Source organism: Sus scrofa, chromosome 1, assembly GCF_054392235.1.
Source record: "Sus scrofa isolate SSC_HxYL_T2T_F1_AM1 chromosome 1, Sscrofa_HxYL_maternal_Yorkshire_Landrace_v2.0, whole genome shotgun sequence".
Taxonomy (NCBI): Eukaryota; Metazoa; Chordata; class Mammalia; order Artiodactyla; family Suidae; genus Sus; species Sus scrofa.
Window position 1 is genome coordinate 174,145,789 of NC_139383.1, and position 15,350 is coordinate 174,161,138.

Below are 15,350 nucleotides of genomic sequence, written 5' to 3' on the forward strand. Positions count from 1 at the left end.
CAAAAAGAATTTTAAAAATTAAAATTAAAAAAAAAAAAAAGAGAGGAGAGTAAAGAGACAGGGTCACAGGGAGTAGGTGAGTCTTGGCTGGATCCTGATTGGCACAATTGCAGACACTTGATAATCGACCGTATATTCAATAACAGTTTTGAATCTTTTTCTTTAAATGATGGAAATGAACATTTACAATTTCCCCGGGGCAGGAGGATGGGGGTGGGTGGAAAGAATCTATTATTTTACAAGGAGAGCAAAAGCCTGGGATGCAGTCCTGGCCCAGCCACTTGCTCCTTGTGAGAAGAGGGACCTATTTTCTGACCACTGGGAGCCTGTTCCTTCATCCAGGGAAGCAGGATGACGACAGGGCCCACCTCGCCTGGGTGTTGGGGGCAGACTGGGCGCACACAGCTGTGGGCAGTGGGTTAACTCACTTCAACCGGCAATGAAGGCTTAATGGAGACGTTTCCGCCCTAGAAGCATCCGCTGAGTCAGGCCCTTAGGAGTGCCCCTCCCCCCACGTGTGAGAAGCAGACTTGGGGTCCTTGCCCCTTCGTTTCCCGCCCCCACCCCCCCTTTCCCAGCCAGCCCCAGAATAGTTGCTCCCCGCAAGATTTATCAACCGCAGGGTGCAGCCTAGAAGCAGCTTAGATCCCCTTTGTTGGTTTGCAGCAAATTAAAATTTATCTCTCAGGGAGGAAATGAGGGGTCGGTTTTTGTTTTTTTTTTTCCCTTCCTCTTAATGGGCCCTGATGAAGGAAATGAATGCGGGGAAGGGATCAGAAATACGATCCAGCCTTCCCCGGCTCAGAAAGGTCTGGGGGGCTCCGTGCGCCCGCAGAGGGGGCAGCTGGGCACAGTGTGTTTTATTATACAATTAACCTTGACCCTTCTGGGTTCAAAGAGAGAGGTTAGTTGGAAATAAATCAATAGTCTGGTCTGGTCACTTCAAAGGCTTCAGAACCCGCTGGAAAATTCCATGTTGGCTCACTGTGTAAATTGGAGTAGAGTGTGCAATTCTTTTTGAAAGGTGGGGGGGTGGTTAGGTCTAAAATTGAAATGAATTGTGTATCCGCTTCCTTTAATCAAGCAATCAGGAGTCTTTATTGTATGTCTTTTGGGGGGAGCTGGGAGAAAACACGGTGTGACCTCTGTGTGACCACTGGGCCCAATTCTAGGACAATAGGCATCCCTCCAAGCTTCAGAAACGCGTCCTTCCCCAGCAGTGCACACCCTTAACTCCAACAAGTCCGGAAATCTCATTCACCGAACCATCGCCGTCATAATACATAGCATTTATTGAGTGCTTACTATGGACCAGGTGCCAAGGATTTTCCAGTCATTTCCCATTCGATTCTCCAAACAAACCAATTAGATAAGTACCATGATTATCTCTATTACAGATGAGGAAATTGAGCTTCAGAGAGGTGAAATAATAAGTCCAGAGCCACTTCAAAGTTTTCAAAGTCTGTTTCAATGCCATGGCTCAAGCAATGACAATAAGACCCAAGGAAAAGTTGCAAATTACCCCAAGTTTCCAGTCTCCACGTTCCTTTCCCTCAAGTTGTTGCAAGATGGATGGAGCTGGTTTCTCTTAAATTCTCTCTCTCAGCTTCATCTTTGGTTCACCCTTCATCTCTCTCCCTCCTTTCTCTTCATCTTTTCTCCCTCCCTCTTTGCCTTCCTGCTTTCTTGCTTTCTTTCCAGAAGCATCATATTTGGTGCTGCTCATGGCAGCAGTGCTGGGTCAGAAAGAGATAAGAGGAGTTCCTGTCGTGGCGCAGTGGTTCACGAATCCGACTAGGAATCATGAGGTTGCGGGTTCGGTCCCTGCCCTCGCTCAGTGTGTTAACGATCTGGCGTTGCCGTGAGCTGTGGTGTAGGTTGCAGACGCGGCTCGGATCTCACGTTGCTGTGGCTCTGGCGTAGGCCAGTGGCTACAGCTCCAATAGGACCCCTAGCCTGGGAACCTCCATATGCCACGAGAGCAGCCCAAAGAAATAGCAAAAAGACAAAAAAAAAAAAAAAAAAAAGAAAGAAAGAGATAAGAGGCCACACCTGTCCATGGAAGCTCACATCCCAAGTTCTCCAAGGAGCTGTAGCCAACACACATCATGTGCATTTTATGTTGCAGAAGGAAAGTATGAGAGGTTGCAGAGCAAGGGCAAAGGCAGGACAGATGGTCCTAGCGGAGAGGATAGGGAGGATATTTGGAAGGATCTGGAAAGAAGGGATAGTTAGCCTCATTCTGAAGGAACAGCTTGCAGAAAGGCCTGGAGCCACCACTGCATGGCGTGTTCTGGAGAAGCCAGGAGCTCAGCTTGGAGGATGACAGGGGCAGAAATTAGCCTCTGCTCTGGTTAATAATTTTTTTGACTGTGTTCATAGCATATGGAAGTTCCCACAACAAGAGTTGAACCTGCGCCACAGCAGTGACCCAAGCCACTGCAGGGACAATGCTGGATCCTTAACCTGCTGAGCCACCAGGGAATTCCCAGCTAATAATAATAATAATAATAATAATAGCACAGGAGTTCCTGTCATGGTGCAGTAGTTAACAAATCCGACTAGGAACCATGATGTTGCGGGTTTGATCCCTGGCCTCGCTCAGTGGGTTAAGGATCTGGCGTTGCCGTGAGCTGTGGTGTAGGTTGCAGACGCAGCTCGGATCAGGCGTTACTGTGGCTATGGCGTAGGCCAGCAGCTACAGCTCTGATTAGACCCCTAACCTGGGAACCTCCATGTGCTGCGGGAAATAGCCCTAGAAAAGGCAAAAAGACAAAAAAATAATAAAAAATAATAATAATAGCACAGTCCTGAATGCTTTACATAACCGGTTTTACTGCTCACAACCTATCAAGTGCGTGCTCTGCTTGTTCATAGATTATAGAGGAGAAAACCATGGCACCAAAGGTTAAAGGTTGTCCACTGGGTCACACAGCCAGAGAGTGACTGAGCGGGGATTGTAAATCTGATCCTTAACCACTGGGTTACACTGCCTCTTGTGAGAGGGACTTGAATGCCAGGCTAAAGGCATTGGATGGCTCTGGGGGCAGTGGGGAGCTATGGCAGTTTCCTGACCCAACCTGCATTTTAGGACATGGCCAAACTCTCCACATCTCCTCTTCAGGGTCTGACAGTCCTTGGTCTCTCCTCGATATTCAAAAAGAAAATCTCCAGAGTTTCCTGGTGGCTCAGTAGTTAAGGACCTGGAATCGTCACTGCTGTGGCTTGGGTTGCTGCTGTGGAATAGGTTCAGTCTTTGGCATGGGAATTTCCACATGCCATAGGTGTGGCCAAAACGCCCTCCATTTCAGCCAAGTCAACCAACTCCTCCCTCCAAGGTCCCCTACTCTTCTTGGTCCTCAATCTACAGGTAACAATCAACAGCCTGCATGGGCTTGAAACAAGAAGACCCAAGTTCCCAGTTCTATCACATCACTTCTCTAGGCCTCAGTTTCTTCATCTGGCAAATGGGAAGATGACAGTAAGTCCAGCCCTGCTCACTACAAGGCTGTGAGAAGACTCAGGAGGTGATGTGAGGGTGTTCTATTCAACACCACGAGAAGTAATAACAGAGGAATCATTATCACTGTGGTACCGAGGACTCCACAGTGACTCTTTCCCTTCCCTGAGGAAGTACCAAGCCATCTGGGCCTCTTACTAGTTCCTGTTCCACCTAGTAAGCCACATGAGCCTTTCCTCAGACACATCAATCACGAAAAAGCATATGCTCTGGAAGTCTAGTAATAATTCATTCACACATTTATTAAGTATCTACTAAATGCCAGGCCCCATGCAGCAAATGATAGCCCCCTGGCTGCTCCCTGGTTTTCCCATGCGCTTGGCTTACCCTGTGCCTTCAGCCTGAGATGTCTTTTCCCCCCTTCTCTACTCTTCTTCCCAGTCTTCCTTAACCCTGGCCCCCAGTGGATCACATTTTCTTGTTTCTACAACTTGCTGGTACCCTTCCAAGCAAACACTTGGATAAATTGCAGTTATTTTCATTCAAGCTTATACTGTCAGCTCACTGAGAGTCTGGGTCTGTGTCTCCCGGATGGGGCTGAGCCAGTCTTAGGGGTGGGTGGCCATCAGGCCCTCCTCCCTGTAGCTGTAATTCTCACTATCTCCACAGGATGGCAGCAAAACCCTCCAGTCACAGCCCTCCCAGGAGCAGAGATCGCAGGCTAGATGCCCTCTGGGCTCTGGAGCTCAGTCCAGTACTGACTGTGGCCTGGCCGGGTTGAGGGCAAAGGGCTCCAGGCGGGGTGTGGCTGGCCTGGGTTCAAGCCCTGGCTTTGCCTTCAACTTCCCTGTGAACTTGAGCAACTCCTGCTTCTCATGGTTCTTGGTTTCCTTATCTGACTCATGAGGGGTTGGGTGGCTCCTTCTGGCTCTGTTACTCTGGGGTCTATGGTCCCTGGTTGGATGTGGTTCTCAGGCTGGCACCAGCTTCCTGTGGCCCCTGATCCATCACTGCCCTAGGAGAGGGAGTTTTCACCATTGCCAGGTGTTCACAGGGGCCTGGTCCCTGGTCCCTGTAACTTCAGGACTGGCCCTCCAGACTGATCATCACTAATCATAGGGATGAGACCCAGAAGCAGGGCTTGGCTGGGAGTCAGGAGCCCTCCCTGTCTTCCTGCAGCCCCTCCCATCACACCCCAGGGCCTCTCCAGTGGGCCTTCCTATTGTTCGCCACCCATCCCCACAAAGGAGTCCTGTGGTCAAACATGCCCAAAGCTTCTTACTCTGCTCCCATCCGAGTGGAATCTAACTCCCCTCCCTGGAATGTGCCTGCCTTAGTGATTTGCTTCTCATGAATAGAATGTGGTAGTGACACTGTGGAACATCCAGGGCTAGATTCTAAACTATGACACAGGCCCTGCCTGGCTCTGTCCTTGGAGCCCAGCCCCCAGGCACATGGAGAAGCCACATGTAGGTGCTGGGGCCGACGGCCAGCATCAGCCACCAGATGTGAGACCAGTGAGTCTTCAGATGATTCCAGCCCCCTGGCTCCAAGCTGCTCTAGCTGATGCCCAGTGGAACAGAGACAGTCATTCCCACTGCGCATTGCCCAAACTGCAGATGTGTGAGCGAAAGAAATGTTAGGTGAAGTCACTAAGTTGTGGGGCAGATAATTGGAGCATCAGATAATTGGAGCAGATTGCAAGCCCTGGCTGCTACTGATTTCTGCCCAAAGTGTGTATGTGTGGGTGGGTGGCAGGGGGTGTATGTGGTGGAGGCCTTCAGCCTGAGGCCTCTGGATGATTTGAGATCCCAGGGCCCAGATTGTAGCCAGGCCACTCAGCTTTGATACCAGTTTCTGCCAAACTTCCTCAATGGAACTCTGTTTCTCCTTTTACCTTCGCCCAGTTCAGGGTCTTGTTAGAACAGGCTCTGCCTATATTTGCATGTGATTTGTGTGCAACTTGCATATATCTGCATGAGTCCGATCAGGTGGTTTTTAAAGGTTTCTGGACCCCTCCCTTGGGGGCGTGGATACTAGCTTCTTGGACTCTTGAAGGGGACAGGGGCACCAGAGGTTACCTGGTCTGCTCTTCCACCCCCAGTCTGCTCCATCAGATGATAAACCCACCACTTCCCCAAGTGGTCCTCAGATGGCCGACATGGATGAAGAATTCCTGTGTTTGTAAAGTTCTGCGTAGAGAAGGGTGAGGTGTTATGTCTATATTTGGGCTTAGTTCTTTCCTCTGGGAACATCAGGACAAATCAACTACTACCTTGCAAGACCCAGGACAGGCACCATTGTGGCCTCAGACTTCTCTTTCTTAGCTCAGCATCCATAGCACCATCACTATTTATGGACCTTAGCCCCAACCACTCCTGCAGGACTCTTTCAGAAGTGCCAGGGTGGAGGCTTTTAGGTGCAGTACCCTGTTTTCAAATGAAATCTCAGGTGAAGTCCAGCATATAAGACAGATAACAGTGGAGTTGCTCTGGGTGAGGGGAGGGCAGAGAGATCCCCCCAGGCCTCTAGCCACAATTGGAGAACCAAGTTTGCAAACCACTGTCCTAGTTTGTTCCTCTCAAAAGATACATCTGGGAGGAGTTCCCTGGTGGCCTAGCAGGTTAAGGATCCGGCAATGTCATTGCTGTGGCTGGGGCACTGCTGTGGCTCAGGTTTGATCCCTGGCCCAGGAACTTCTGCATGCTGCAGGTGTGGCCAAAAAATGAAAAAATAAAACAGATGCATCTGGGTGTAGAATCTGGCCCTCCAGACTTACAGAGCCTCCTAGGGGTGAGCCCTGGCTTTCCGTTTCAGCAGCAAAGGGGACACTGAGATCCTAAGCAGTTTCATTACACCATTATTGCCTCTTTCTAAGCTTGAGGGCCCACTAAGACCTCCAGATCTTCGTCCTGGCCTATCCTAAGCTTGGGCAGCCCCAGATACCTGGCCTCGGGAGCCTGAACTGAGTAGAGGACAGGGAGGAGTGGGGAGGGCTGGCCAGGGGTATGGTTGTGTGCCCTGAAAAGAGTCACCCAGAAGGAGCTTCTGTTGTGGCTCAGCGGTAATGAACCCAACTAGCTCAATCTCTGGTCTTGCTCAGTGGGTAAAGGATTGCCGTGACCTGCGGTGTAGGTGTGGTGTAGGCTGGCAGCTGCAGCTCAAATACTGGCGGTGTGTCATTATAGGCCAGAGGGATTGGTCTCCAGCTAAGGAGCACAGGCAGAGATCAGAAGTCTGACCCTGGAACCTGGTGCCCTGGCCCGGATGCAAACTCTGATCCTGCCAAGATTCCAGGGTGAGATTTAAGATGTTTCCTTCATTCCTCTTATCCTTTCTCGGTTCCCTCATCTGTAAGAGAAGATGATGATAACTAGACCAGGAAGGTTGTGAGAGCCTAGGTAGCCTCCCTACCTGCAGAGAAGGCCCAGCATGTAAGGCACCTACATGTGGTACCCAGGAGTCTGCCTGGCTCGATGCCACCCTGGCTCCCCTAATCCCAGCACTCCCACCCCTCCCCCACAGCCTGACACAGCCACCAAAACACCCAAGATTCACTTTGGCAACAGGACTTTTATTCAGTCAAAATGAGTGTGACAAAACCCAAGACAGGCCAGGCGGCCCCCCCCTCTCCTCCAGACACACCCTTCCCATGGGAGAGGGGGTTCCAGGATGAAGGGGGTGCAGAGAAGTCACTGTGGGACTGAGGGGCACTGCCTGGGAGGTTTGCGGCACCCTGGGCTTGGGCTCAGCATTAGGAAGAAGGGACAATGCCCTTCCCTGAGTCCTTATGGACAAGACTGCAGTCTTCTAATAACACTGAGGCTACTTTCTTCAGCTAATGAACTAAAGTTTGGGGTGGGGTCCCTAGAGGGTTGGGAGTCAGGGAATGTTATGGTCTAATCTCATACTTAAGGAATACACTTTTTTTTTCTTTAAAAAAAAGTTTTCTTTCTGCTATTTAAAAAAATGTTTCTGAGCATAACCAAAAATAGGTATTTGTTTCCTTGTTTTTTTGTTTTTGTTTTTTTTTTTCGTTTGTTTGTTTTCCATCTTTTAACTAAGCCTTTCAAAGAACAACACAATAGAAAAGAGAAAAACAAGAAGTCACAAGAACATAAATCCTTAAACACACCTTGTAGAAAAATAGCTTCCGGCCACATCTGCTGACAGTGGTTGTTCCACGGTCCAGGGAGTGGGTCAGGCTGGCGGTGTCCCATAGGACAGAGGGCTGGGGACCTGCCCTTGCACACGCACACCCGGCACACACAGTACATTCCAAGGGCCAGCCTGCCCCCACGGCTCTGTGTCTGGGTGGGACAGGAGGCAGGCTGCGGGGTGACCGTCTCACCCTCTCTGGGCCCAGGGGCATAGAGGGTCCTGGGGGTCCCCGTCAAGGAAGAGCTGGCTGACACAGAGTCCCCACGGGAGTGGACAAACAGACGAGACGGGGCGCTGGCAGCATGCTGGGAGGTGGCTAGTTCGAGTAACAATTTATACTCCCAGAAATGAATTTTCCTCTTATTTTTGGCTTTTTCAAAAAACGTTCTTTGACCAATTCCATCTTTATTTCGGCAGGCCCCGAGAGGCCCACCCTTGGTGAGGAGCCCTAGGAGGCAGGGTCCAGGGACACAGCACAGGCCCGAGAGCCAGCGAGCCTCGAGGTAGACATTTTCTTTCACACCTGGAAATGGGGAAGTGCTTTTTTTTTTTTTTTTTTTTTTTTTTCCCTTTTTTAAAAAAACTCTGGATAACAATGTGGGGGTGGGTGGGTGGAGGGGATGCCCCTCAAGGGGCTTGAGGTAGGAGTGCATTCAGGGCTCTGTGGGGCAGGGGGCTGAGGCCACAACCCCACACCCCCAAGGACATTCATTCCGGCTGAGGTAGGTGCTGAGAGCCAAAACAGCAAACATCTATCCTGAGAAGACAAGGGCATGGAGGGTGACAGTGTCAGAGTCCCACAGCAGGGGCGTATTTTTGGAGTCTAATTCACCTTCCTCTTTCTTCTTCTTTTTTTTTTTTTTTTTTTTTTTTTTGGACTTTTAAGTGTGTTATTTTTTTAAAGGAAAATATTAGTTCAGTTCCACGTCATGTGGGTTCCAGCAGAGGTGGCGACAGGGGAGGGGGGCTTCACCTGGTGGGGGGGTGTGCTCCCGCAGGATCCCCTCTGGGTCCTTGGAGGGGTTCCCTGCCAAGGCAACTGTAGATCTTGACAATCTGAGGAACAGGCAGGACAGAAATGCTGGGAAGCCCCCATCCGAATCCCACATGACAGGAGAAATCTTGCCTTTGACCTGAGAATGGGGTGGTTGCTCCTTCAAGGGCCGGACACTGGCTACTGGCCTGAGTGAGCTGGCTGGGCAGCTGGTCCTTCACTCAGGAGGCCAGGGTCTCTGTCCTGGGGTGGCAGGGCAGCAGGGGGGCCCACGCAGGGGGCCTTGGCCTCCGATGCCATCTCCTCCAGGACACCACACCTCTGAAGGGACAGCATGGAGAGCTGGGTCTCCTCGCACAGGGCAGGGGCCTCGGGATCCTGCCGGGGAAAGGTACAGTCACACAGGTGTCAGCATGAGGCCAGAGGCCCCCAGCCAGAGGTGTCAGGCTCTGGACTCAGTCCCACTCAGGGGTGAAGTCTCCAGGCTTCCCTGCCTGACGCGGGGCACAGAGAGACGCAGTGGCCATTGGTCTGGTGCCTGGAGAAGAGCTGCAGCTTGGTCAGGGCCAATGGCCAAGGCCTGCGACCACGGTGAAGAGGCAGAGCCTGTGCGGAGGCGGCTGGCTCGGGTGGGGGCACTCACCATGGGTCTTGGGTGAGGCCTGGGGTGCGGCTGCCCCACGGCCCCTGCTCGGGGGAACAGCTGCTCCAGTTCCTTCACGTCCACACGTTTCTCATCTCGGCCCAGCGGACCCAATTCTCCCCATCCTGCCCCATTCAGTCCCAGAACGCCAGGGTCCCTCTGGCTCCTGGGGCCCTGAGGAGGGGAGAGCTGGTTTTCCACATCCTTACATAAGAGGACCCTAGGGGTTAGCCAAGAGTTAGAGGGAGGGACTTGAGAGGAGCAAGAATAAAAAGATGCAGACAAGGTGCCCCAAACACTCCCTCCCCTGTGGCTTTCCTGCCCCAGGCCTGCCCATCCCATGCCGGCCCAGCCCCCTCTCCCTGGTTCAGGGCCCACCTGCCCCTTTGGCCGAATAAGAGGAAGAGGACACAGAAGATGATACAGGTGACCCCAATGTGGATGCCGATGACGATGCCTGTGGTGGACGTCTGGTTGGTGGCTTCTTCCTTCCGGCAGTCACACGGTGGGCTCAGGGCTAGGGGTGGGGGCAGGAACAGGTTGGAGGCTGGGGCCTCCAGACACCCAGCACATGCAGATTCCTGCCCCCTCGGCTGCTGCTCCTGCCCCTAAGTCTACATACCATTTGCCCTTGTCTATGATATCCCAGCTCAACCTTTTCGGTTCTTTTCACTAATTACTGAGCACTAACTCTGTGCCAGATACTAGGAATAACACTTTATATGGGCCATTTCATCCTCCGTATGTTTCTACAGAGCTTGGATTAGTATTCCCATTTTATGGAGAAAACTGGGGCTCAGAGAGGTTAAGTAACTTGCCCGAGGTCACACAGCCAAACAGGAAACTCAGGTCTATGTTCTCCAGGGCTGCATGTACTGTTCCAAACTCCTACCTTCCCTAGATGTCTGCTCCCTCCTCCCTCAGCCCCTGACCTCCTTTCCTGAGTGCCAGTCTTTGGCCACACCCCATCCCCAACCCTCATTTGTCCTCTCTCTCTTTTTGTCTTTTTAGGGCTGCACCCACGGCATATGGCGGTTCCCAGGCTAGGAGTCGAATCAGAGCCGGCCTACACCACAGCTGCAGCAACACAGGATCTGAGCCTCGTGTGTGACCTACACCACAAGCTCATGGTAACACTGGGTCCGTAACCCACTGAGCAAGGCCCGGGATTGAACCGGCGTCCTCATGGATACTAATCAGATTCATTTCTGCTGAGCCACAATAGGAACTCCTCACCTGTCCTCTCAGATGCTCCCCTCAAAGACACGAAGCGGACTGTGGCATTGCCTTCCCCGTGCTGGTTGTAGGCAAGCAGCTTCACCTCGTACACTGCAGTGGGGTCTGGGGGGAAGGCCAGGCTGCTGAGGGACCACCCCAGGCCTCACTGGGCGGTTGTGTCCCTGGTGAGGGGTCCGCACCCCTGCCCGGCTCCCCAAGCCCCAGCCATGTCCGCCTCACCGAGCTGGCTGAGGTTGTAGGAGGAGACAGTCCCCGGCAGCAGGATGGGGCCAGTGAAGGAGGTCTTGCTTGCTGGGCGGTAAAACAGCTTGAAGCCGCCCTCGTGCTGGGCCAGCCGGGGCCAGGGCTCCCACAGCAGCTGCAGGGTGGAGCTGCCCAGGACCCGCACCGACAGTGGGGGTGGGGCAGGGGCTGCAGGCCGAGAAGGAGTCTGAGACGTGAGGATTTGGTGGTTGAAGCTCCACTCTCCCACTTGCCACCCGTGACCCAGTTCCCCCCACCCGAGCCCGATGGGTCCCTGGCCTCTAACCTAGGGTCTCTGCTTGCTCAAATAGCACCTTTATGTAAATTAGAAAAGGACACCCAGCCTCCACTTAGCCTCAGAGTGAAGAACCCTGTGCAGTGCACAACCTGAACAACTGCCCACAGGGGTTCCACCACAATACCCTGAGTGTCTGTGGTTTTGTGCTCCATGCCCAGACCTCACCTTCACCTAGAGTGCTGGCCAGCGTGGGGGCAGAGGCCGAGCTAGCCCCCCGGGGTGTGTAGGCCTTGATGTAGAAGCTGTAGGCAGTAGAGGGCTCCAGGTCGCTCACCAGGTGCTGAAAGGTGCTCTTGCTGACTGCTTCCTGATACTCCAGCTCCGGCGGATCTGGGGAGGCAAGGGCAGGGCAGGGACATGAAGGAGCGTGAGGGACTCCTGGCCACACTGGTGAAATGAGGGCAGCCAAGGTGCAGCCGGGAGAAGGGAGGGAAGGTGTCCGGTCAGGATGTGCAGGATTGAGGGGGCTGAGACACAGTAGGAGGAAGGAGCTGCAGAGCAGCCTTGCCCTCCTGGGCCCGACCCACCGGCAGCCTTCCTGATGTGCAGGACATAGCCGATGATCTCCTTGGTGTTGACCACGGGCTCAGTCCATGACACTCGGACCTCGGTGGATGACACGGAGACCGCTTGCACATTGAGGGGGGGCCCAGGCAGCCCCTCGGCCCACAGCACGGTCAGCCTGGCACTGGCCTGAGAGGAGCCAGCGCTGTTCTCAGCCACGCACTGGTAGATGGCCTCATCTTCAGGGCCGATTCCAGAAATGGTCAGGGTGCTGCAGGGGGAGGGAGAACCTCAGACCCCCTCCTCCTTCCAGAGAATCCTTGGAGGTAAGCCAAATCTCCCCATCTTTCATATGGGGAAACTGAGCCCCTCCAGAAGACAACAGGCTTGTCTGAGGACTCCCAGCAAGTTAGGGGCAGGCCTGGGGCTCAAACCCACGTCTCCAGACCCCCGATTTAGGGTTCTGCCCCCAGGAGGAGGTGCACAGCCTGCCCAGGCCACTCATTCTAGACCCTCTTCCCCGTCTTTTCCCCAGGCCTCACCCCAGTGCACACACCACACACGTGCCTGTTATTATTCTTGAGCCTGACGTGGCCTCCGGGGCCCAGCACCTGCCCGTTCTTCAACCATGTGACGTGAGGGGGCGGCTCACCCTGGGCTTGGCAGGTGAACATGGCTGTGGTCCCAGCCGGCCTGGAGATGGACTGGGGGTGCTGGACAAACTCTGCTGGTGCTGGGGTGGGGGGGCACAGAGAAGCAAGAGAGTTGTGAGGGGTCAGGTGGAGAGGGAGGGGACAGCTCTGGTGAAGGAAAGGGGAGAGGGTGGGGCCAGAGGTCTGCAGGGGAAAGGTGGCCAAGGGACCCCCCACCCCCACCCCTAGGAGAATCGTCCAGGTAGGGCCCAGCCTCCCACCCTGACCCAGGTTCCAGGAGAGGGAGCCAGGCCTCATCTCCCTCTGCCCCAGAGAGGCAGACCCAGGAGAGGACTCCATTTTAATGACTATTTAAAAGACTGACATTTGTATCCGAAAGCAATCAAGCTGAGCTCCCTGTTCAGGAAATTGTTAAATAAATAAATGTGCTAATAGGTTTGGCTGCACCTCGAAGGCAGTAATGACGGGGAGATGGATGAGCCCTCGGTACCGGCCCCCCTCACCCCTACATTCAATTCCACTCTCCTCCAATCCCAAGCCTCAAGCTTCCATTAACACCCGAGAAATGAAATGCTCCATCACCTTCATTTGGACAGATTAACAGCACACGGAATGCTAAACAAACAGGCATTTAAGTTCCTCATCCCCTCTCTCCCACCTCTTGCCCAGCTCTCTGGGAGAGACCCACCACAGAAAACCCCTGAGAACGGGAACCCAGGGCCAGTTCACAGGGACAGTTGAACCCCAGGGCAAGAGGATGGACAGAATGACCTGGTCAGCTGCAGAGGCCCTGAACACAATGGGACTAGAGGTTGGCTGCGTGTGTGTGTGTGTGTGTGTGTGTGTGTGTGTGTGTGTGTGTGTGTGTGTGGCGGGAGATGCGGTGTGAGAGTGTGACATGGCAAACACGATAAGAGCGTGTGGGCAGGTGTGAGCATGGAAGTGCCACACGTGTGAATGAGAACAGCATGTGTGGGGAGGGACAGGTGGGAGCGACACAGATCGGGGAGACCAGCTGAGAGTCCAAAGTGGAAATGACAGGGGTGGGGTGGCAATGGCACCTGGAGGGGCTGATGACAAGAATGCCCTCCCACTCCCCATACACATTTCTGGGGGAGAGGGAGAGAGAGAGCTGCTGCCTTTGGCCTGGGCTGGGGGCCTGGAGAGGGGCAGGGGCAAGGTCAGGGTGAGGATAGGATAGTGGGTGAGAATAAGGCAATGGGCTGGGCCAGGGATCTCAATGAGGGGGCAGGGGATGGGGTTAAGGAGCTCGTACCTTGCACCACCAGCCGCCCCTGTGCCGTCCTCCTCACCCGGGTGCCAGGCCTGTTGGCTGCACAGACGTAGACACCTGAATGCTGGACCGACACGTCTGAGATGATGAGGTTCCCCGTGCCCAGCACCTGGATGCCCTCCACCCCAATGGGACGGCCATCTGCAGAGGAAGGGGAGTGTCAGGGAGGCAGGTGCGCCGGAAGAATGCCCAGGATGGAAGTGGCCACCCATCAACCTGCCAGGAGCCTCCCCCCCTCAGTCTTTGACACTGACTCCTCCCTCCGAGCATCACAGCACTGTGGAGGTGGCACAGAAAACTCTCACCTAGCAGCAGAGACCTGGGTCCTAAATCCTAGCATTGTCACCGCCTCACTGGTGACCTTCCAATCCCTTCCCCTTAGTTTCTCAGTCAGGAAAGTAGGGGGGTTGGGTTACATGGACATTTCCCAACCTGGTTTGTCTCTCCTGAAAAAAGCCCCATGGTTAAATAGCCATTCCCTTCCTGGGCTGTCACAATGCCCATTGACATAAAGGCTCTGAGAAGTCCCACCGCAAAGGAACCTGGTTAACTCTGCTTCCCATACTTGTGAGAGCACCAAGCCATTCTTTCCCCCCAAAGCAGATCACGCTTTGGGGAAAGTTGCACCAGATGGTCCCTGCACAGCCTATGGGCTCCTCCTAATGGTGAGGCCACTCTTTCCAGCCTCTCCCAGGCCCCGGGCCCTCCCCCCACCCAGGATCAGATTAGCACAGTCAGAATTCGAGGAGACAGCTCCCCATTCAGTCCCTGAAGTGGTGAAATCTACTCCATTATCCCGCCTGCTGCCCCCTCCTTCCCCAATCACTCAGCTGCTACAATGTGGCCCAGTCTCCTTGTGAATGCGACCCCACCCCATCCCCTCCAGACTCTCCTTCCCCCAGTGACCTTTCCACTCAGACAATGTGGGCCCATCTGCACCCTTTCATTTCTCTCCTTCAGCTGCCTAGGGATTTAGGCTGGGGATTTAGGGGGCCAGGCTAGAGACTGGGGGAGCCCAGAGCGAGGGTGTGCCAACTGGCTGGGATTTTGAGGGGCTTGGGATTGCATGGCTGGGGAGGATGGCCAGGGTGTGGAGGGCAGAGATGAGCAGGAGGGGAGAGAGACTAGGGGTGCTGAGAGCCACAGAGGGGTTCTGCAGGGTCCGATGGCAATGCCAAGGGTGAAGGGAGCACAGAGGCGGGGAGCTGGCGCAGGACTGTGGGGACGGACGAGGTAACCCGGGGAGCTAAGCCATCTGCACATGGGGAGGGAGAATGCAGTGGGCAGGCGGACCTCCCTGGTCCTGCCAAGGAGAGGGAAGCCACCCCTCCCCCTGCCCCCAGAGAGAACGGACCCCCACGGAGAACAAACAGGACTCCAAGTTCCCTCCAGGAGCTGGGTGAAGAGACTGGCCCTCCCGGGGGTGGGACAGGGTGGGAGAGGCAGGGGCTGCAGGATGAGGCTCACCCAGGCGGCTCCAGGACACAATGGGGCGAGGGTTGCCCGTGGCGACACACTCGAGCACGGCTGTCTGGTGCACCGTCAGGGTGAGGTTCTCAGGCCCCACGAGGATCGTAGGCTCCTTGTAGGCCCCAGAGCCCGAGCCTGGGAGGAGGATGACACATTGCTTAACTTTAGCTGGGACCCTTCCCACCTCCTCACCCCCCGCCCCCATATAGCTTAGGACATGGGAGGTGGGGGACAAGCTTCTGCCCAGAAGCCGGGTCCTGGGGGCAGAGAGGAGATGCCAGTGGCTCCAGGATGTGCACACACACTCATTTCTCCAGTTAGACTCTGCAGAGCCTCTGGCAATGGGAGAGCCACCCCCATTCAATCACTCATAAGCAGAGGGCAGGCTTCC

The 15,350-nt window shown here is 54.3% G+C and overlaps 1 protein-coding gene across 11 annotated transcripts in view; it reads right to left on the reverse strand.

Annotated features, from left to right (window-relative positions):
• Positions 1 to 8,157: 8,157 nt before the first annotated feature.
• Positions 8,158 to 15,350, reverse strand: part of IGDCC3 (immunoglobulin superfamily DCC subclass member 3) — a 43,540-nt gene continuing 36,347 nt past the window's right edge. For 6 of the 11 annotated variants that reach the window (XM_084978384.1, XM_021100146.2, XM_084978386.1 and 3 more), the window contains 10 exons: positions 14,957 to 15,094; positions 13,472 to 13,630; positions 12,110 to 12,275; positions 11,566 to 11,813; positions 11,204 to 11,368; positions 10,717 to 10,908; positions 10,495 to 10,599; positions 9,637 to 9,775; positions 9,259 to 9,478; positions 8,163 to 8,993 (listed from right to left, as the gene is read on the reverse strand). In XM_084978384.1, the coding sequence (XP_084834510.1) occupies positions 8,796 to 8,993; positions 9,259 to 9,478; positions 9,637 to 9,775; positions 10,495 to 10,599; positions 10,717 to 10,908; positions 11,204 to 11,368; positions 11,566 to 11,813; positions 12,110 to 12,275; positions 13,472 to 13,630; positions 14,957 to 15,094 (1,730 nt within the window). In that variant the 3' untranslated portion in view covers positions 8,163 to 8,795. Of the gene's footprint in view, positions 8,994 to 9,258; positions 9,479 to 9,636; positions 9,776 to 10,494; positions 10,600 to 10,716; positions 10,928 to 11,203; positions 11,369 to 11,565; positions 11,814 to 12,109; positions 12,276 to 13,471; positions 13,631 to 14,956; positions 15,095 to 15,350 lie in introns of all 11 variants that reach the window. The other 5 variants (XM_021100139.2, XM_084978357.1, XM_013993298.3 and 2 more) reach the window with 2 other exon arrangements.